This window comes from Dipodomys merriami, unplaced genomic scaffold (genome assembly GCF_024711535.1).
Source record: "Dipodomys merriami isolate MVZ:Mamm:240054 unplaced genomic scaffold, mDipMer1.0.p SCAF_52, whole genome shotgun sequence".
Classification (NCBI taxonomy): Eukaryota; Metazoa; Chordata; class Mammalia; order Rodentia; family Heteromyidae; genus Dipodomys; species Dipodomys merriami.
In genome coordinates this window covers 7,027,847-7,050,103 of record NW_027206091.1, presented here as the reverse complement: position 1 = coordinate 7,050,103, position 22,257 = coordinate 7,027,847, and the positions used below count along the sequence as shown (strand labels likewise).

Below are 22,257 nucleotides of genomic sequence, written 5' to 3'. Positions count from 1 at the left end.
GATTTATAGGCGTGAGGCACCATCACCTGGAAAAATTTACCATTTTAAACCATTTAATACGTTCACAGTTCTGGGCAACAATCATCTCTATTTCCAATCCTTTCTGTCATTCCACAGTAGCACAACTTATCTATCAAGCAATTTCTTCCCTTCTTAGCTTCCCCAAATCCCCAGGTACGTCCTAGCTGACTCCCCTTTCCCTGAGTCCCTTCCGTGCCAGAGCAGCATCCCTGACCCCAGCCTCAATGGGAATACCAGACTGCTGTACCTGGGGACGCTTTGGCTCTTTCCACAATCCCTGTGCTTTTCGTTGCCGCGCTGGCTCCTGCCGACGAACTACCAGCCCCAGAGACCTTTGCGCTGAACGTAGCCAATCCGGCTACATTTCCCAGCCGCCACTGCGAGCCGCCGCAGATGGCGCGGTCACCTCAGCTTCCATCTCACGAAGAACCGAGGGCTTAAGTGGACACCTGAGAGTTGGCAGGTGGGACGCATGCTCCAGACCAGCTAGCCTAAAGAGGCTGTCGGGTAGCCTGGGTCCTCAGAGTTGGGGTGCGAGTTCATAGTTTGGCCTGTCCGTACTTGTGCCCAGCGTGGCTGTGAGGCCTACGCGTGTGAGGCTAGTGGGCCGCTTGACCTCGTGCCTGTGCGTCCCGGGTGTGAGTCGGGTGTGACTCCTGCCTCCCTCGTGACCGCACGACGTCGCCACCGTCCGAGAGGGGGCAGGGGTGGGATGGTGTGAACACGTGCCTTCTGTGTTGGTAGGGACATTCAGCTTGCCTCAATCTCTCTGTGCCTGGAAGGCTATCCTGGGCTGTTAAATTGTGACAAAGTAGTAAAGCCCTCCCCCCGCCCTCCCCTTGGCTGGCACCAGGTCTTGAATTAAGACTTTTTTTTCCCTCCCCTAACCAGGGATATGGTGTTGCTTTGCTGGATCAAACGTCTTACAAAACTTTTACAGACATAATTTATATGTAAGTAACATTGTAAGTATAATCATATTTTACACTGTGTTTTTCTGTGTGTGTGCGTGCGCGTGCCGGTACAGGAGCTTGAATTTAAGGCCCAGGCGCTGTCCCTCAGCTTTTGTGCTCAAGTCTAGCGCTCTGCTACTTGAGTCAGAGCTCCACATTTTGTGTGTGTGTGTGTGTGTGTCTGTGTGTGTGTGTGTCTGTGTGTGTGTCTAATTGGAGGTAAGAATCTAAGAACTTTCCTCCCAGGGATGGCTTCAAACCCCAATCCTCAGATCCCAGCCTTCGTTAGGATTACAGGCGTGAGCCACCAGCGTCCTGCTAAGAAAGAAACTTTTTAGGGCTGGGAAGGTGGCTCAGTGGTAGAGCGTTTGCCTTGCATGCCTGAGGCCTTGGGTTCGATTCCTCAGCACCACATAAGCAAAAAGAAAAAAGCCGGAAGTGGCACTGTGGCTCAAGTGGTAAAGCGCTAGCCTTGGGACAGCGCCCAGGCCCAGAGTTCAGGCCCCACGACCAGACCAAAAAAAAAAAAAGAAAGAAACTTTTTAAAACTCCATATAATTAATTTTGACAACCATACTTGTTATTACTGTCATATTGGCTCTTTAATGAAAAAGTATTACATATCAAGGTAACTCCCACCAAATGTTTCCACACCCAAAAGACAACTAGTATCATATATGGATCTGTAATAAATACACAGTACCATTCTCTGTACTGTTTTATTAATTTACACAAATATGCCGTGACTTATTGGATATTCTGTATTTGTGTATTTTAACAGTCCTGGTAATCTATAAATTAGTACATTATATTTATTGATCTATGATCCTCTATTGATGAAATCTGTTAGATTCAGGTTAGGGCAGCACACACCATGCTTCCATGAATGCAGTGGTAATATTTCTGTGTACCTGTGGTGCTTCTGAGGCCAGTGCACCAGGAAAACTGTAACATCTTCATCTTTTTTTTTTTTTTTTTTTGGCCAGTCCTGGGGCTTGAACTCTGGGCTTGGCCACTGTCCCCCAGCTCTTCAGCTCAAGGCGAGTGCTCTACCACTTAAGCCACAGCGCCACTTCTGGTTTTTTCTGTTTATGTGTTGCTGAGGAATCGAACCCAGGGCCTTATGCATGCAAGACAAGCACTCTACCACTGAGCCACCTTCCCAGCCTCATCTTCATCTATTTTTAAATTAATATGTTGTTCTACATCATTTTCATACATCACTTTTTTCTATTCTTACCTTCATATATTTTATTTTTGTGTATAAGATAGATATTAATATTTTTATTTTTTATTTTTTGTCAGTTGTGGGGCTTCAACTCTAGACCTGGGGGCTGTCCCTCAGCTCTTCAGCTCAAGGCTAGCACTCTACCACTTAAACCACAGCTCTACCACTTAAGCCACAGCGCTGCTTCCGGTTTTCTGAGAGGTTTATTGGAGATAAGAGTCTCAGGGAATTTACTGCCTGGCATGACTTTGAACTGATCCTCAGATCTCAGCCTCCTGAGGAGCTGGGATTACAAGCGTGAGCCACCAGCTCCCAACAGATACTAGTATTTTGTGACCATATAAACCTTCCACTTATTGGGTAGGCTGTCCTTGCCTCCGTCATTTTCATAGCCCTAGCATTCACAAAGTTCCCCTATCTCGATGATAGTCCCTACTTTTTTCCACTGGTTTATTTATACAGTCAATGGCATAGTAAATCACAATAGCTTTTAATAGTCTGTTAGAATGTCTATTAGAGTGTGTATTCCCTAGTTGTTTTGTGTTATCAAATTTGTTTCAACATTTGTGTCCTTTACCTTTCCACATAACATTTTAAAATGCTTTCGGAATTCCTTCAACTATAATTAACATGTAAAATATGAGTGGAAGTACTTAAAGTCAAGAGATTTGGAAGGGTACTTACATTTTTACAATATTCTCTTTGCAGCCATAATTTCGTTCCTCTTCAATTTTCAGGTGTTCTTTTGTGTCCTTCAACATGTTTTATAACTTTATAAATAAAATTGTCACTCATTGCTGTATTCTTTATAATCAACACATTTTCTAATTCTTATGTAAAAGGTTTATTTTATAGTTCTTAATTTCTCCTTTTTTTGCTTATTAATAGATTAGCTAGGAATTCAAAAATTATGTTGATAGCCAATAGTAGACATTGTCTTTCAGACTTGAATATTGATTTTATCCATAAGTAAGGTGTCCACTGAAGGTTTTTAATAGCCAATTTATTGCTCACCTTGGTGAGAATTCTGTTTGACTTCTTCCTAAGGTTTTCTTATATTCATACCTTTCTGCTCTAGAACTGATCAGATAATATGCCATGAAATTCACCTGATTCTCAATGAATATGAATTCTCTGGTGTCTAACCAGGTGTGACTTTTGGCTGAAAGCTTTGCCACACTCAAGACAGTGATAGGGCTTCTCACCTGTATGCTTCCGCATGTGAAGAGTAAGAGATGAGATCTGAGAGAAGGCTTTTCCACATTTGGTGCAGTCAAAGGGTTTCTCACCTGTGTGCCCTCGTATATGTATAGTAAGGGATGAGCTCTGAGAGAAAGCTTTTCCACACTTATTACATTCATACGGCTTCTCACCTGTATGACCTCTCATATGCACAATGAGGGAAGTTCTTTGAGAGAAGGCTTTCCCACACTCATTACAGACATAGGGCTTCTCACCGGTGTGACTTCGCATATGTAAATTAAGCAGTGAGCACTGAGAGAAGGCTTTCCCACACTTATCACATTCATAAGGCTTTTCTCCGGTGTGACTTCTCAAGTGAAGAGTAAGGGATGCAATCTGAGAAAAGGCTTTACCACATTTATTGCAGTCATAAGGTTTCTCTCCAGTATGAACTTTCTGGTGTGTAATAAAGTTTTGCTTCTGACTGAAGGCTTTACCACATTCATTACATTCATAGGGTTTTTCTCCAGAATGAATTTTTTCATGAGCAATGAGATTAGATTTCTGACTAAAAGCTTTGCCACATTCTTTACAGATATAGGGTTTTTCTCCAGTATGAATTCTCTGGTGTCTAACGAGATTTGACATCTGAATAAAAGCTTTCCCACACTCATTACATTCATAGGGTTTCTCTCGAGTATGAATTTTCTGGTGGGTAATGAAGTTTTTCTTGTGGCTGAAAGCTTTTCTACACTCTTTACATTCATAGGGCTTCTCACCTGTGTGACTCCTTGTGTGTACAGTAAGGGCAGAGCTTTGAGAAAAGGCTTTGCCACACTCATTGCATTCATAGGGCTTCTCACCCGTGTGGATTCTCACATGTATAATAAGCATGGAAAACTGAGAGAAGGCCTTTCCACATTTATCACATTTATAGGGTTTTTCTCCTGTATGACTTCTCATATGAAGAGCAAGGGAGGCAACTCGAGGAAAGGCTTTGCCACATTCATTACATGCATAAGGCTTCTCCCCAGTATGAACTTTCTGATGTGCGATAAGGCTTTGCTTCTGGCTGAAGGCTTTTCCACATTCGTTACATTCGTAAGGTTTCTCTCCAGTGTGAATCTTTTCATGATCGATGAGATTTGATTTCTGGCTGAAAGATTTTCCACAGTCTCTACATGCATAGGGTTTCTCTCCAGTGTGGATTCTTTGATGTCGAATGAGGTTTGACATTTTAATAAAAATTTTCCCACATTCATTACATTCATAAGTTTGGTCCCTACTATGAACATTAAGATGTTTAATGAGTTTATCCTTGTGGCTAAAGGTTTTCCTACATTTGTTACAGTCATAGGGTTTCTCTCCATTATGAAATCTCAGGTGTCTGATGAGGTCTAATCTTTGACTAAAGCCTTTTCCACAATGATCACATTTGAAGGGGATCGTGTCAAGAGAGGATGAACAATTATCATATGATGTTATAGCTTCATCAAACTCAAAATGTTCCTTTTTCATAAGGTATTTCACATTATTATGAGAGTCAAAATTATGTTCTAAACACTTCCCAAATGAGTCATATTCATATATATCGTTTCTGGAAGGAATAAAATCTGAGCTTAGAGGAAATATACCTTCAAATTTATGACATTCATTGACTTTTTCTTCAGTCAGTGTTTTCTTAAAAACTTCTCTCAATAGTCTGTCCTGGATTTTTTGATGTTCATTAGTGTTCCATATTACTCCTAAAATAGGTGCAAATACATACTCTTTGTGAATTTTTTCAAATATCAAGAAAATTTAAAGAAAGATGTTTAATGGCATTGATGTTTAATTATTCATCTCCTATTCCTAAACAAATTACAAGTACAAAGTTTTGAGAAGGAAGATCTAGGAAAGGAAATGTGATTAGAAGCAGATATATATGAATACAAATGACTGTTTTAAAATGGAAAGTGAAAGAAAACTATTAAGAAAGAAAAAGGAGGGCTGGGAAGGTAGCTTAGTGGTAGAGTGCTTGTCTTGCATGCATGAGGGCCTGGGTTCGATTCCTTAGCACCACATAAGCAGAAAAAGCTGGAAGTGGCGCTGTGGCTCAAACGGTAGAATGCTAGCCTTGAGCTTAAGAGCTGAGGTACAGTGCCCCGGCCCTGAGTTCAGGCCCCATGACCAGCAAAAAAAAAAAAAGAAAGAAATGTACTCATTATCTTGCCCATGTAATTGTAACCCCTCTGTATGGTATTTTCACAATAAAAATAAATAAGTAAATAAATAAGTTTAAAAAAAAGAAATAAAAAGGAGATACAGAACATATAAGTAAGGAAGAAACAATGTTATTCAAAACAAAACAAAAATCCCAGAAGGGCTGGGAAGGTGGCTCAGGGGTAGAGTGCTTGCCTTGCATGCTTGAGGCCCTGGGTTCAATTCCTCAGCACCACATGAGCAGAAAAAGCCAGAAGTGGCACTGTGGCTCAAGTGGTAAAGCGCTAGCCTTGGGCTGAAGTGCTGAGGGAGAGCACTCAGGCTAAGTTCAGGCCCCACGACTGACAAAAAAAACCAGAAGCCAGGCACCGGTGGCTCATGCCCTATAATCCTAGCTACTCAGGAGACTGAGATCTGAGGATTAAGGTTAAAAGGCCAGCCAAGGCAGGAAAGTCTGTGAGATTCTTATCTTCAATTAACCATCAGAAAAGCCGAAGTGGCGCTGTGGCTCAAGTGGTAGAGTATTCACATTGAGCTGAGGAGCTCAGGGACAGTGCCCAGGCCGAGTTCAAGCCCCATGACCAACAAATATACATACATACATAAAATATCCTTGAATAAACTTTTCCAGGAATATAAAAGTATGTTCCACTAGGGGCTGGGAAAGTGGCTCAGTGGTAGAGCCCTTGCCTTGCATGCATGAGGCCCTGGGTTCGATTCCTCAGCACCACATAAGCAAAAAGAAAAAAGCCAGAAGTGGCACTGTGGCTCAAGTGGTAGAGTGCTAGCCTTGAGCTGAAGAGCTGAGGGACAGTGCCCAAGCCCAGAGTTCAGGCCCCACGACTGGACCCCCCCCCCCAAAAAAAAGTATGTTCCACTAGTAGAAGGTTATTATAAAGAAAGACAATAATAGATGGATAATGAAAATTCAAATATAGCTCTTAAATACTTGAAAGATGCTGAGGGTTTAGGCATACTTCAGTAGAACAGCACTTGCTAGCATGTTTAAATGTTTTTTTTTGTTGTTTGTTTTTTTTGCCGGTCATGGTGCTTGAACTCTGGGCCTGGGCGCTGTCCCTCAGCTCTTCAGCTCAAGATGAGCACTCTACTGCTTTAGCCACAGTGCCACTTCCGGTTTTCTAGTGGTTTATTGGAGATAAGAGTCTCACAGTCTTTCCTGCTGGGGCTGGTTTTAACCCTGATCCTCAGATCACAACCTCCTGAGTAGCTAGGATTACAGGTGTAAGCCACCAGCGCCCTGCTATATGTTTTTTTTTTGGGGGGGGGGTCCGGTCATGGGGCCTGAACTCTGGGCCTGGGCGTTGTCCCTCAGCTCTTCAGCTCAAGGCTAGTGCTCTACCACTTGAACCACAGCGCCACTTCCGGCTTTTTTTTTTCTTTTTGCGTATATGGTGCTGAGGAATTGAACCTAGGGCCTCAGGCATGCAAGGCAAGCGCTCTACCACTGAGCCACCTTCCCAGCCCATGTTTTTGTTTTTTTGCGGGTCTTAGGGCCAGAACTCTAGGTCTAGGCGCTGTCCCTCAGCATTCCAGCTCAAGGCTAGCACTCTACCACTAGAGCCACAGTGCCACTTCCAGCTTTTTCTGGAAATGGTGCTGAGGAATCGAACCCAGGGCCTCATGCATGCAAGGCAAGCACTTTACCACTGAGCCACCTTCCCAGCCCTGTTTAAATAATCAAACCCCATTATCTTGTATAGGTAATACATGCTAATTCAAAACAGTGAAACAACATCTACTTTCTATGGAAAAAAGTCATCCAATAGGACCTCATAGTTATTTAACTTGAATAAAAAAACAACTCAAATACTATTACAGCAGTTCAAAGGAAAATAAAGTCCACAAGTAATATAAGTAAAATTGGGAATAAGTATTATAACCATTCCTACTTATATGCTATTAATGTGACTAAATAAGAAATAAGGCAGAGATAGAAAATCTTGGAAGAGTGAAAGGAGTTTCTATCAAGCAAGCTACGCCTTCCAGCCTTTTATCACTCAACTGTTTGCTGACATAAAAGGACAGGAGCTGGAGATATGGGTTAGTGATAAGAGTGCTTATCTGGCATGCATGAGGCCCTGGGTTCAATTCCTCAGTACCACATAAACCAGAAATGGTGCTGTGGCTCAAGTGGTAGAGTACTAGCCTTGGGCAAAAGAATTTCAGGGACAGTGTCTGGACCCTGAGTTCAAGTCCCAGGACTGGCAAAAAAAAAAAAAAAGGGGGGGGCTGGGAAGGTGGCTCAGTGGTAGAGCGCTTGCCTTGCATGCCTGAGGCCCTGGGTTCGATTCCCCAGCACCACAAAAGCAAAAAGAAAAAAGCCAGAAGTGTCGCTGTGGTTCAAGTGGTAGAGCGCTAGCCTTGAGCTGAAGAGCTGAGGGACAGCGCCCAGGCCCAGAGTTCAGGCCCCATGACCGGACCCAAAAAAAAATTTAAAAAAGGACAGTAGTTTCTATTGAAGTATGAGAGCAAAAGCTAAATAAACATACAGTGAAAAATGAGATATTAGGTGAAGGCTCTTAGAACAGAAGATGAGAAAGAAGAAGGTAAAGGACTACATATGTCAACACATTAATTTAAAAACTACAAATCTGTGACTATATATACAAAAGGAAAAGATCCTATGGAAAAATGTGCAGGGAATTTGAAGATACTAATAATGATTAGGACAAAACTGGAATAAGGTTGGAAATTAATTAGGAAAGGAAGATGCCTAATACTTAACCAGTTCTGAGGAAAGAATTTAAAATATTATTTAAAATATGACATTTCAGAGCCAGGAGCTGGTGGCTCATGCCTGTAATTTTACCTCCTCCTGAGGATCGCAGTTTAAAGCCAGCAAGTGCAAGAAAGTCTGTGAGACCTTTATTTCCAGTTAACTACCAGAAAACTAGAAGTAGTGCTGTGGCTCAAAGTGATAGAGTGCTGGGGCTGGGAAGGTGGCTCAGTGGTAGAGCGCTTGCCTTGCATGCCTGAGGCCCTGGGTTTGATTCCTCAGCACCACATAAGCAAAAAGAAAAAAGCTGTGGCTCAAGTGGTAGAGTGCTAGTCTTGAGCTGAAGAGCTGAGGGACAGCGCCCAGGCCCAGAGTTCAGGCCCCACAACTGGACCCCCCAAAAAAAAAAAATCAAAGTGATAGAGTGCTAGCCATGAGTGAAAAAGCTCAGGGACAGTGCCCAGGTCCTAAGTTCAAGCCCCATTTCAAAAAAAAGAGCCTGTGGCTCACACCGGTAATCCATCCTAGCTAATCAGGAGGCTGAGATATGAGGATCTTGATCCAAAGCCAGCTCTGGCAAGAAATTCCACGAGACTCTTATCTCTAACAAACTATTCAAAAGAGAGCTGGAAGTGGGACTGTAGCTCTTGCCTTGAGCAAAAGAAGCTCAGAGACAGGGCCCAGGATTTGAGTTCAAGCCCCCAAACCAGCAAATAAATAAATAAATAAAGAGATCTCAGCTTTACAAAGAATCTACACTAATTGTTACAAAAGTAAACAGTGCATCGCAGATCCATTTTGTGTAACCTTTACTAGTATTGGGTTGTCTCATCACTTGTCTGCTTCCCTCACACTCACCTGGACAGTGTCTCCTTAGCACTTCATCCTCGACCACCCATGGTTCTTCTTCTTGTTCCAACTTGAAAATCACATCAGGTTTGGCAACTGGATAACCTGTCAATAGGAAATAACAAATTTGGGTAACCAAGTCAGGAACAAACAATGGAGAAAATGAGGTTGGGCCCAGGAACACCAGGCTTTCTGAAGGATAAGAAAATGTGTCTTCTGGGCTGGGAAGGTGGCTCAGTGGTAGAGCGCTTGCCTTGCATGAATGAGGCTCTGGGTTCGATTCCTCAGCACCACATAAGCAAAAAGAAAAAAAGCTGGAAGTGGCACTGTGGCTCAAGTGGTAGAGTGCTAGCCTTGAGCTGAAGAGCTGAGGGACAGCGCGTAGGCCCCTCGACGGACCCCCCCAAAAAAAAAAAAAGCAAGAAAATGTGTCTTCTGGAAATGCTATATCCTGGAACCCAGCCATGCTGGAGAGCTACAGACTTGATAGGTGCTTGGGGAGGGGGAAAGGAAACTCAAAGCTAAACTTACCTTAACATTGAAAGGTCTATGTTTCAGAAAACATTGGGGGAGGGGGAGGGGTACTTTATTCTAACTTACGGAAGAAATCACTCTTACCTACTGTGATTAAGTTGTTATAGTTTTCTAGCATTACATTCCGGTAAAGGTCTCTCTGTGCAGGGTCCAACTGTTTCCACTCCTCCTGGGTGAAGTCAATAGCCACATCTCTGAATGTCACTGTTGCCTGTAATAACACACTGTTGCTCAATCTGAAGTCATCATCTTTTATCATGTGGACAAAACATATTCAAGCTTGTTTAGCTATTACTCAGAAATGGAATTTTATTATTTTAAAACACTGCCTGTTATTAGCACATAATTTTTTTTTTTGGGGGGGGGGGTCCGGTCGTGAGGCCTGTACTCTGGGTCTGGGCGCTGTCCCTCAGCTCTTCAGCTCAAGGCTAGCGCTCTACCACTTGAGCCACAGCGCCACTTCTGGCTTTTTTCTTTTTTTTTTTTTTTTGGGTCCGGTCGTGGGGCCTGAACTCTGGGCCTGAGCGCTGTCCCTCAGCTCTTCAGCTCAAGGCTAGCGCTCTACCACTTGAGCCACAGCGCCACTTCCGGCTTTTTTCTTTTTGCTTATGTGGTGCTGAGGAATCGAACCCAGGGCCTCAGGCATGCAAGGCAAGTGCTCTACCACTGAGCCACCTTCCCAGCCCCTGGCTTTTTTCTTTTTGCTTATGTGGTGCTGAGGAATCGAACCCAGGGCCCCAGGCATGCAAGGCAAGCGCTCTACCACTGAGTCACCTTCCCAGCCCATTAGCACATAATTTTAATTACTACAATAGGGTAAAAAATGCCTGTAATCCAAGCTACTTGGGAGTTGGAGATCAAGAAGATTGCAATTCAAGGCCAGTGTGGGAACAAAAGTTAGCAAGCTCTCATTTTGAGATCTCATTTTAATCAATAAGCCAGTCATTGTGGTACAGTCCTTTGATCCCAACTACTAGGAAGTGTAGATTGGATGACTGAGGTCTGAGGGCATACCAGACAAACAAAAAATATGAGACTCTACCTGGAAAATAACTCCATCCTTCAGTTACAACTCAGAAAGGGCTAGGGGTAAAACATCTACCTAGCAAACAAATGTGAGCCCTGGAGTTCAAACTCCAGTATAAAGAAAGAAAGGAGAGACAGAGACAGAGAAAGGGAAGGGGGAGGGAGAGAGGCAGGGAAAGAAAAAAATATTGATTCCTTTTTTTGTTGTTGTTGGTGTGGGACTTGCACTGAGTCTGGGCACTATCCCTGAGCTAGGATTATAGGTGTGCACCACCAGTACCTGGTAAGATTGATTTTTTTTTTTTTTTTTTGCTAGTCGTGGGGCTTGAACTCTGGACCTGGGTGCTGTCCCTCAGTTCTTCAGCTCAAGCTAGTGCTCTACCACTTGAGTTACAGTACCACTTTTGGGTTTTTTTATGTGGTACTGAGGAATCAAACCCAGAGCTTCATACATGCTAGCCAAGCACTCTACCACAAAGTCACATTTCAAACCCCAAGATTGATTCTTAAACACATGTAAAGAAATGGACAAGTAAAGAAGTTAACTGGCTGAGGACCTCACTAGATACCAGAAATACAGGATTTGGAAAGGCAGAAAAGTAGGGATAGGGAGGTTGAAAATAGTACCAATAATTACTAGTGAATTAGCTTAAAAGGACCAAGTTGTTTATACCATTTCTCCCTGGCTTCCTCCTTCCTATAAATGGACAAGAGAATATGACAGAGGGTAAATACTGTAATTTGAGATAATGTTCTAGAAGCCCATCACTGAAAATGGAAACGAAATTAAATGGAAGAAATTTTGTTTCCTGACTCTTGGAAGTAGAGGACCAGTCATACACTTTAACATCAACATTAGAACCAAACTTGCATCTTGTTTAAGTAAATATTAATTCTACCTGAGTCAGCTATAATACCAGCAGATAAGTGTCTTGTGGACACAGACAAAATACTTATGTGGCTGCTGCTCAGATCCCATCCTTGTGCTGTGAGCAGAGGGGTGGGCAGAGTGCCTTCTTGCTCCACTTTGGCTCCACTACTGAGTAGAACCAACTTTGATTCCAGCCAATGAAAAGTTTATTTCTGTTAAGTATTTGTTTTTATTCTTCTGTACAGTGGAAATTCTGTAACATATTTCTTCTCTGGTTTGATTTACTTACAAGAATGAAATTCAGATTTAAAGCCTATCTTTAATTTTTTTTTTTTTTTTTGTCGGTCATGGGGCTTGAACTCTGGGCTTGGGCGCTGTCCCTCACCTCTTCAGCTCAAGGCGAGCGCTCTACCACTTGAGCTACAGCGCCACTTCCGGTTTTCTAGTGGTTTATTGGAGATAGGAGTCTCACGGTCTTTCCTGCCCGGGCTGGCTTTGAACCGCGATTCTCAGATCTCAGCCTCCTGAGTAGCTAGGATTACAGGCGTGAGCCACCGGCGCCCGGCTTAGACTCTGTTTCTTTTTTTTTTTTGGGTCCGGTTGTGGGGCCTGAACTCTGGGCCTGGGCGCTGTCCCTCAGCAATTCAGCTCAAGGCTAGAGCTCTACCACTTGAGTCACAGCTCCACTTCCGGCTTTTTTCATTTTGCTTATGTGGTGCTGAGGAATTGAACCCAGGGCCTCAGGCATGCAAGGCAAGCGCCCTACCACTGAGCCATCTTCCCAGCCCTATCTTTAATTTTTGAATGAATACATTTTATACTTTGTTTCATTGGTTGTTGTGATTGGGGCTTGAACTTAGGGCCTCAAGTTCTTGCTTTGCTTTCTTACTCAAGGCTCGCATTATACCACTTGAACCACCCCTACACTTCTGGCCTTTTTTTGTCAGACATGGGGCATGAACTCGGGGCCTGGTCGCTAACCCTGAGCTCTTTTTTGCTCAAGACTAGCACTCTGCCATTTTGAGCCACAGCACTATTTCTGGTTTTTAATTTCTTTCTTTCTTTTTTTTGTTGGTCATGGGGCTTGAATTCTGGGCCCGGGAACTGTCCCTCAGCTCTTCAGCTCAAGGAGAGTGCTCTACCACTTGAGCCACAGTGCCACTTCCAGTGTTCTGGTGGTTTATTGGAGATAAGAGTTTGATGGACTTTCCTGCCCGGGCTGGCTTTGAACCGTGATCCTCAGGTCTCAGCCTCTTGAGTAGCTAGGATTACAGGTGAGCCACCAGTACCCGGCCACTTCTGGTTTTCTGATGGTTCACTGGAGGTGAGTCTCAGACTTCCCTGCCCAGGGTAGCTTTGAACCATAAACCTCAGATCTCAGCTTTCTCAGTAGGTAGGATTACAGGTATGAGCTACTAGAGCTTGGCTTTTTTTTTTTTTTTTTTTTTTGGGTGGTTGGGGCGGGGGAGGGGGGCAGTGTATGAACTAGAGAACTAGAGGTAAGAGTCTCATGGACTTTTTATTTTTGGTCGGTCATGGGGCATGAACTCTGGGCCTGGGCATTGTCCCTCAGCTCTTCAGCTCAAGGCTAGTGCTCTACCACTTGAGCCACAGCAGCACTTCTGGCTTTTTCTGCTTATGTGGTGCTGAGGAATTGAACCCAGGGCCTCATGCATGCTTTCAAGGCAAGCGCTCTACCACTGAGCCACCTACCCATGGACTTTTCTACCAGGGCTCATTTCAAACTGTTATCCTCACATCTCAGCTTCCTGAGAAATTAGGATTATGGGCATGAGCCACCAGAACCAGACTTTTTACTAGTTGTTTTGTTTTTGGTATTGGTCATGGGGCTTGAACTTGGGGCCTAGGAACTGTCACTGAGCTTTTTTTTTTTGGTTCCGGTTGTGGGGCTTGAACTCTGGGCCTGGGCGCCGTCCCTCAGCTCTTCAGCTCAAAGCTAGCACTCTACCACTTGAGCCACAGTGCCACTTCTGGCTTTTTTTTTCTACTTATGTGGTACTGAGGAATTGAACCCAGGGCCTCATGCATGCAAGGCAAGCGCTCTACCACTGAGCCACCTTCCCAGCCCATCCCTGAGCTTTTTTTGCTCTAGTTTAGTGCTCTGTCACTTGAGCCACAGCTCCATTTCTGGCTTTTTGCTGGTTCACTGGAGATAACAGTCTCACGGATTTTTGTGCCTGAGCTGGCTTTGAATCATGATCCTCAGATCTCAGCCTCCTGAAATGGTGGGAGCCACCAACATCCAGCTATTTTCTACTTGTTGTTTTTTGGTGCCAGTCCTGAGGCTTGAACTCAGAGCCTTTGAACTGTCCTTGAGCACAAGACTAGCACTCTACCACATGAGCAACAGCAACACATCTGTTTTTTTTTTTGGTAGCTCATTGGAGATGAGTCTCAAGGGCTTTCCTGCTAAGGCTGGTTTTAAACAGTGGTCCTCAGATCAGCTTTCTGAGTAGCTAAGATTACAGACGTAGGCCACCAGTGCTGACTTTTTTTTTCTTTCTATTTTTAACATTGCAACCCTATTTCTTTAAGTAGGTTTTACCATATGGAATATTTTTTACCATATGGAATACTTCTGTCCCCTTAAATTGCATTGTAGAGTAAGACATAAAGACACTATTATTTACCTGACATTCAGTCATTTTCTTCTTTTAGGGAGAAACAGGACTTGAGCAGGCAGAACTGGTGAAGAGAATAAAATTCATTAGAGCCAGGCACTTGGTATGTGACTTGGGAATCTCAAGCATCACATACTATATTCCAAACTGAAATCTTAAGTCTTCCTAAATCAGTGTTTGTTATGTTGTTTACCTTCTCAATAAGTTCATTCTGTTTTGTTTTGTTTTTCCTCACAGTACTGGGTTCAAACTCCAGGCCTTGTGAATGCTTGGCTCTGCCATGTCAGTCATGCCCCTTGTCCTATTTGGCTTTAGTTATCAGGAATAGTCTCATTTTTTGTCCTAGGCAAGCTTCAGCCAGTAATCCTCCTTAAATCTAGCTCCCATGTAGATGGGATAGCAAGTACACATCAGTGCATCTGAATGGTTGGTTGAGTCTCACTAATTTTTTGCTTCGTAATTGCTGCCTTCTAAGGATCTGAGAGTAGAGGCATGAGCCTGCTAATAATTCCATTCTTAGTTACTCAGATAAATATCAGGTCAAATGTATTATCTACATCAGTTCTGTCAGCAAACTGGAAGCTCTACCTTTAAGTTATATCCAGTATATGATTACTTCTCATCATCTTTACTAGTTTGGTCTAGATAACCAATAGTATTTGCCTAACTGGTCTTTCTGCTCTTTCCTTTCCTCCTCCCTGACCCTTTCCTTCAGTCTTTCTCCAGTAGTCCATTCTTATCAGAGCAACCAAAGATACCCTCGCTCATTGTAAACAGATATTACTTCCAAAACTCCAACATCTTCCCATGTTGCCCAAAGCCAAAAACATTACTTGGGGTATAAGCTCCAACTTGCTCTGCCCTCCTTTCCTCCACTTAGCTCTCCTCTCATCTCCCACTATCTGTCCCCTGTTCTCCCTCTCATTCACTCTGTTTTATCCAAACCAGCCTCTTCATTGTAACAGTCCTGTTGCCACCTCAAAATATTTCTGGCTCCAGTGGGTATGGTGGCTCATGCTATGATCCCAGCTCCTAGATACTTGGGAGGAGTTCAAATCCTGGACTTGAACAAAAAAGAAAAAAGTAGTAACCGTTTTAAGTAGGGTTGGGATCATGGCTCAGGTAGCACAATGCCAACCAATGTACATAAGGATGAGATACCAAGTTTGAGTCCTGGTTTAGGACAAAAATTTTAAAAAAAAGAAATAGATATTTGGAAGGTAGATACCAGATAATAGTTTGAGGAAGACTAGGCAAAAGATAATGAAATTCCGTTCTCAACAAATAATCTGGGTGATCCGGGCACCAGTGGCTCACGCCTGTAATCCTAGCTACTCAGGAGCCTGAGATCTGAGGATTGAGGTTCAAAGCCAGCCCAGGCAGGAAAGTCCGTGAGACTCTTATCTCCAATAAACCACGCTCGCCTTGAGCTGAAGAGCTGGGGACAGCGCCCAAGCCCAGAGTTCAAGCCTCACTACCAACAACAACAACAAAAGTCTGGGTGTGGTGGCTAACATCTGTAATTCCAGATATCCAAATGTGAGGAATAGGTAGGATAGTGGTCCACAGGCTGTCAAGAAATTAGAAACAAAATTACAGCTGGGAACCAGTGGCTCACACCTGTAATCCTAGCTATTTAGGAGGCTGAGATCTGAGGATCACAGTTCAAACCCAGCCTGGGCAGGAAAGTCCCTGAGACTCTTTATCTCCAATTAACCACCAGAAACCAGGAAGGCGCTGTGGCACAAGTGATAGACTGCTTGCCTTGAGCTGAAGAGTTCAGGGACAGCATCCAGGCTCATATTTCAAGCCCCAAGACAGACAAAAAACAACCACCCCCCCACTAATTCCTATCTGCAAAAAAGGATGCAGGTGTGGATCAAGTGGTAGAGGACCTGCCTAGCAAGCATCATACCCTGAGTGCAATCCCCAGTACTGTCTAAAAAGCTAAAAACAAAAAGCCCTTTCCAACTGTTACTCCTTCTACACGAAACTATCTTTTTCTCAGTTATATGCACCACCAGATCCTTTACTTCCTTCATATTTTTCTTACTTTTTAAAGATGCCTTCCCTGTCCCATTTCAAACTCTTAACTCCCATTTCTAATTTTAAATATTTTCCCATTTTATTTTTTAAAAATTTTATATTTATTAGGAATTAACCTAACCAAAGATGTAAAAGAACTATTTAATGAGAACTATAAAAAGTTAAAGAAATTGCAGAAGACACTAGGAAATGGAAAGACCTCCCATGCTCCTGGATAGGCCGACTTAATATAGTAAAGATGGCAATACTTCCAAAACTAATATACAAATTCAACGCAATTCCTATTAAAATCCCAATGACGTACATCACTGAAATACAGAAAACAGTCCAAAAATTCATATGGAACAACAAAAGACCTAGAATAGCCAAAACAATTCTAGGGGATAAAGACAATATGGGAGGGCTATCCATGCCGAACTTCAAACTCTACTACAGAGCTCTAATAACAAAGACAGCATGGTACTGGCACAAAAACAGACCCGAAGACCAATGGAACAGAATAGAAGATCCAGAAATAAATCCACAGGCCTACAGCCAGCTGATATTCGACAAAGGAGCCAAAGACATACAATGGAAGAAACACAGCCTCTTCAACCGCTGGTGCTGGGAAAACTGGGCAGCCACATGCAGAAAACTAAAAGTGGACCCCAGCCTATCACCATGCACCAACATCAACTCAAAATGGATTAAAGACCTTAACATTAAACCTGAATCTCTGAAACTACTGCAGGACAGAGTAGGAGAGACACTTGAACTAATAGGCACAGGAAGGAACTTCCTGAACAGAGTCCCAGGGTCACAACAAATTGGAGAGAGACTCGACAAATGGGACTACCTTAAAATAAAAAGCTTCTGCACAGATAAAGCTATCGCAACCAAGCTAGAAAGACAACCAACTAATTGGGAAAAAATATTTACCAGCAATATATCAGACAAGGGGTTAACATCCTGTATATACAGGGAACTCAAGAAACTAATCCCTCCCAAACCTAACAAACCAATTACTAAATGGGCAAGGGAACTAAAGAGGGACTTCTCAGATGAAGAAATAAAAATGGCAAAGAAACACATGAGGAAATGTTCATCATCCCTGGTGGTGAAGGAAATGCAAATAAAGACAACCCTGAGATACCACCTTACCCCAGTCAGAATGTCCCACATCCACAAATCAGCCAACGACAAATGCTGGAGGGGATGTGGAGAACGAGGAACGCTATTACACTGCTGGTGGGAATGTACACTCATACAACCACTTTGGAAAGCAGTCTGGAGGGTCCTTAGAAAGCTAAAGATTGACCTCCCTTACGACCCAGTCATACCACTTCTAGGCATCTACCCTGAACAACAGGAACCAATATACAAGGACACGTGCACCTCCATGTTTATTGCAGCACTGTTCGCAATAGCTAGGATATGGAAACAACCTAGATGCCCCACCACAGATGAATGGATCCAAAAATTGTGGTATCTATACACAATGGAGTATTATGCAGCCATTAGAAATGACAAAATAATGGCATTTGCAGGGAAATGGATAGAGCTAGAAGGAATCATGTTGAGCGAGGTAAGCCAAGAACGAAGAGACAAACAGTACATGGTCTCCCTGATAAGTGGATGATAAATCCAAAATGTTAGGTGATATGACAAAACTAACAGGACTTAAGAAACAAAGAACTCCCACTCAACTGGTTGAACCACTACCAAATATCCCCATGCTGCTGATCACATATATGGTATATAACATGTGAGCACCGTTATATATTACAGACTGTGATAGACAATTTGCTCCAGGAAAGTTAGAATGAACTTGTGACTTTAAATGAGCATCATTATTCCACAATACTGTGAATTTCCGGAAATTAAGTAATCACTTAATCACAATCAAAAAAAAAAAAAAAAGAACCTTGGGGAAGGGAGGGAGGGAGGGGATGGTAGGGGGAAAACAATGGAGGGGGTAACAATGTTCAAGAGAAAGTGTACTCATTACCTCACTCATGTAACTGTAACCCTCTGTATAGTATCTTTACAATAAAAAAATTAAAAAAAAATAAACTAAAGCAAAAAAAAGAATATAAAAAAATTTTTTATATTTAATGACATGTTACTAATTGGCCCACAACAGTAGTACCATGACAGCCAGAAATGGTATGTTGTCCACTATTACATCCCAAACACCTGGAATACTGCCTATTACTGTCAGTATTCAGTGAAAGGTGATTCTATGAATGAATGGATCCTTAACACAGAAAGAATTCTAAATACAAAATTTGAAAATAGAACACTCCTTTAGAAAACATAATTTAGGGGGCTGGGAAGGTGGCTCAATGGTAGAGCGCTTGCCTTGCATGTATGAGGCCCTGGGTTCGATTCCTCAGCACCACATAATCAGAAAAAAAAAGCCGGAAGTGGCGCTGTGGCTCAAGTGGTAGAGTGCTAGCTTTGAGCTGAAGAGCTGAGGGACAGTGCCAAGGCCCAGAGTTCAGGCCCATGACCGGACCCCCGCCCCCCAAAAAAAAGAAAAAAAGAAAAGAAAACATAATTTAGGCTGGGTGCCGGTGGCTCAAACCTGTAATCCTAGCTACTCAGGAGGCTGAGATCTGGCAGGAAAGTCAGTGAGACTCTGATCTCCAGTAAACCACTCGAAAACTGGAAGTGGCGCTGTGGCTAAGGCGGTAGAGTGCTTGCCTTGAGCTGAAGAGCGCAGGGACAGCGCCCAAGCCCAGAGTTCAAGCCCCACCACTGACCAACAAAAAACAAAAATCAAAAACATAATTTAGAAGAAACTTTTTTTTTCCTTGGCCAGTTCTGGGGTTTGAACTGGGGCATGGGGCATGTGAACTGGGGCATTGGGCATGGGCACTATTCCTGAGCTGCTTTTGCTCAAGGCTAGCACTCTACCACTTGAGCCACAGCACCACTTTTGGCCTTTTCTGTTTATGTGGTACTGAGGAATCAAACCCACGGCTTCATGCATACTAGGCAAACACTCTTCCACTAAGCCACATTACCAGGTGACACATTTTTTTTTGTTGTTGCTTGTGGGACTTGAACTCAGGGACTGGATGCTGTCCCTAGCTCTTCAGCTCAAGATGAACACTCTACCACTTGAACCACAGCACTACTTCCAGTTTTTCTGGTGGTTTATTGGAGATAAATGTCTCACAGACTTTCCTCCCTGGGCTAGCTGTGAACTGTGATCCTGATGCCTCCTGAGTAGTTAGGATTACAGACAGGAGCCACCAGTGCCCGGCAAGACTTTTTTTTTAAATGCTAGACTTCAGTAGAACCTGAAAATTAAAGTGTCTTACAGGGGTGGGAAGTTGGCTCAGTGGTAGAGTGCTTGTCTCACATGTATGAGGCCCTGGGTTCGATTCCTCAGCACCACATAAGCAGAAAAAAGCTGGAAGTAGTGCTGTGGTTCAAGTTGTAGGGCGCTAGCCTTGAGCTGAAGAGCTGAGGGACAGTGCCCAGGCCCAGAGTTCAGCCCCCACGACCGACAAATAAATAAATAAATAAAGTATCTTACAACTATGAGGTTAACAATGCTGACTGTCATTTATGGTCATAGGCAGTGTCATACCATGCAAATACTTAAGGAACCTTTAATAAGACTAAGCCTTTTAATTTGTCATTTCTACTTCTAGATATTGTAGGATCGGAAAGGTAAATTGCCGTGTGCAGTGGCTCACGCCTGTAACTCTAGCTACTCAGGAGACTGAGATCTGAGGATGATGGTTCAAAGCCAGCCCGGGCAGGAAAGTCTGTGAGACTCTTATCTCCAATAAACCACTCAGAAAACCGGAAGTGGCACTATGGCTGGAGTGTAGAGTGCTAGCCTTGAGCTGAAGAGCTGAGGGACAGCGCCCAGGCCCCATGGGGGGGGGGGGGAAGGGGGCAGGGAGGGCCCGAGAGGGAAGGTAAGTTGAAGAACTGCATATGGTAATTGCAATTTTTAAGCCACTGTGTATCTATGTAAGAATATATCAAGGCAAGACATGTTTACAATTTCAGCTACCTGGTAGGTGCAAGCAAGAGGATCAAAGTTTGAGGCAGGAAGTAGTGAGGAGACTTTGTCTCAAACATAAAAAGGCCGGGCTCTGGTGGCTTAGGCTCTGTAACCCTAGCTACTCAGGAGGCTGAGGATCACAGTTCAAAGCCAGCATGGGCAGGAATGTCAGTGAGATTCTTTTTCTTTTTTCTTTTTTTTTCCATTGGTCGTGGGACTTGAACTCTGGGCCTGGGCGCTGTCCCTCAGCTCTTCAGCTCAAGGCGAACGCTCTACCACTTGAGCCACAGCTCTACTTCTGTCTTCTCTGGTGCTTAATTGGAGATGAGTCTCACAGGCTTTCCTTCCCAGGCTGGCTTTGAACCGTGATCTAAGATCTCAGCCTCCTGAGTAGCTAGGATTGCAGGTGTGAGCCACCAACTCCTAGCTGTGTGATTCATACCTCCAGTTAACCACCAGAAAACCAGAAGTGGTGCTGTGGCTCTAAGTGGTAGAGTGCTAGCCTTGAGCTGAAGAGCTGAGGGGCAATGCCCAGGCCCAGAGTTCAAGCCCCATGACCAACAAAATAAATATAAATAAAAATAAAATGGCTGGGGCATAGGTCAAGTAGTAGAGAGCTAGACTAGCATGAGAAAAGCCAAGACTTCGATTTCCAGTAGAGTGGGGGGGGGGGAGGAAGAGAGAGAAACAAAAGTGGGTGTGTGAATATGTATCTGTAAAGAGAAAGGTAAAAGTATAGTTTTTTTTTGTCTTTTTTTTTTTTTTTGGGGGGGGGTCTGGTTGTGGGGCCTAAACTCTGGGTCTGGGCGCTGTCCCTCAGCTCTTCAACTCAAGGTTAGCGCTCTACCACTTGAGCCACGGCGCCACTTCCGGCTTTTTTCTTTTTGCTTATGTGGTGCTGAGGAATTGAACTGAGGGCCTCATGCATTCAAGGCAAGCGCTCTACCACTGAGCCACCTTCCCAGCCCCAAGGATAGTGTTTTGTTTTGTTGTGCTGGTTAGGGTTTGAACTGAGCCTGGATACTGTCCCTTAGTTCCCCCCTCCCCTCAAGGCTAGCGCTCTTCCACTTGAACCGCAGCTCCACAGCAACATTTTGGCGATTCATTGGCAATAAGGGTCTCAGACTTTTCTGTCATGGCTAGCTTTAAATCACGATCCTCAGATTTCCTCCTGAGCAACTAGGATTACAAGCATAAACTGCTGGCATCGGCTAAAGATACTAAATTTTGGTAATAGTTGTATGGCCCGTAGAATTATGAATGGTTTGTTCTTTTAGCTTTTCTGTGTTTTTCGATTTCGGCAATGGGATGGGGAACAAGAACAGTCAATTACACATGCATATATAACTTGCTAACAAGAAAATAAAGCTAAAGTAAGCAAATATTCATGTCTTGGGACTACGGATGTATCATATGAAAACATACTTTTAATCACGTAAGGAATACATGCAGCACTCGTTCAAAAACAGCCTGAAACATATTATTACCCTGCCCTGCCTTCTATCTTCACAGTCTCTCATTCATTATCGCGCCCATATCCACAACAAAACAAAAAGGAACGTGCAAATTAGAGCCCACACCAACACAAACTACGCCCGCCACCTTCTAGGACCGTCCACATCCGTGGAGCTCTCCTAGTCTGTCCTCCGCACCCAACCCTGCGGTGGGTCCCCAGGCCTCCACCTCCACTGGACACAAAGAGTCCCAGGTTCGGAGCGGGTGGCGCCCGGAGAACTCACCATCAGACACAGGTCCCGATTCCACGGCGCATCCCCGTCCTAGGCACACAGCCCGTGCAGCTGCAGCCGGGCGGCGCCCAGGACCCCTCTGCCTGGGGCTGAGGCAGCAGAAGCGTCGGACAGTTAGACGTGAGGCAACGTTACCCAGAATGCCCCGCGGTTGCTTCCTGGCAGGACCAGCCAATGGGCTAGACGTGGGAATACGGGCCTTTCCCCCCACC

General features: G+C 43.8%; 1 protein-coding gene across 1 annotated transcript; it reads right to left on the bottom strand.

Moving 5' to 3' along the window:
* Positions 1–1,464: 1,464 nt before the first annotated feature.
* Positions 1,465–22,170, bottom strand: LOC138811105 (zinc finger protein 569). Its single transcript, XM_069998685.1, has 5 exons — positions 22,037–22,170; positions 14,255–14,309; positions 9,791–9,917; positions 9,182–9,277; positions 1,465–5,129 (listed from the first exon to the last, which is right to left on the bottom strand). The coding sequence occupies exons 2-5, from the start codon at positions 14,267–14,269 to the stop codon at positions 3,319–3,321; spliced, it is 2,049 nt and encodes a 682-aa protein (XP_069854786.1). The 5' UTR covers positions 14,270–14,309; positions 22,037–22,170; the 3' UTR covers positions 1,465–3,318.
* Positions 22,171–22,257: the final 87 nt, after the last annotated feature.

Excerpts from the sequence above, each read along its gene's own strand:
- LOC138811105 (XM_069998685.1), bottom strand. Across the intron at positions 9,278-9,790 it reads TAACAACTTAATCACAGTAG|GTTATCCAGTTGCCAAACCT; the intron begins GTAAGAGTGATT and ends TCCTATTGACAG. Across the intron at positions 5,130-9,181 it reads GCTAAGGAGACACTGTCCAG|GAGTAATATGGAACACTAAT; the intron begins GTGAGTGTGAGG and ends CACCTATTTTAG.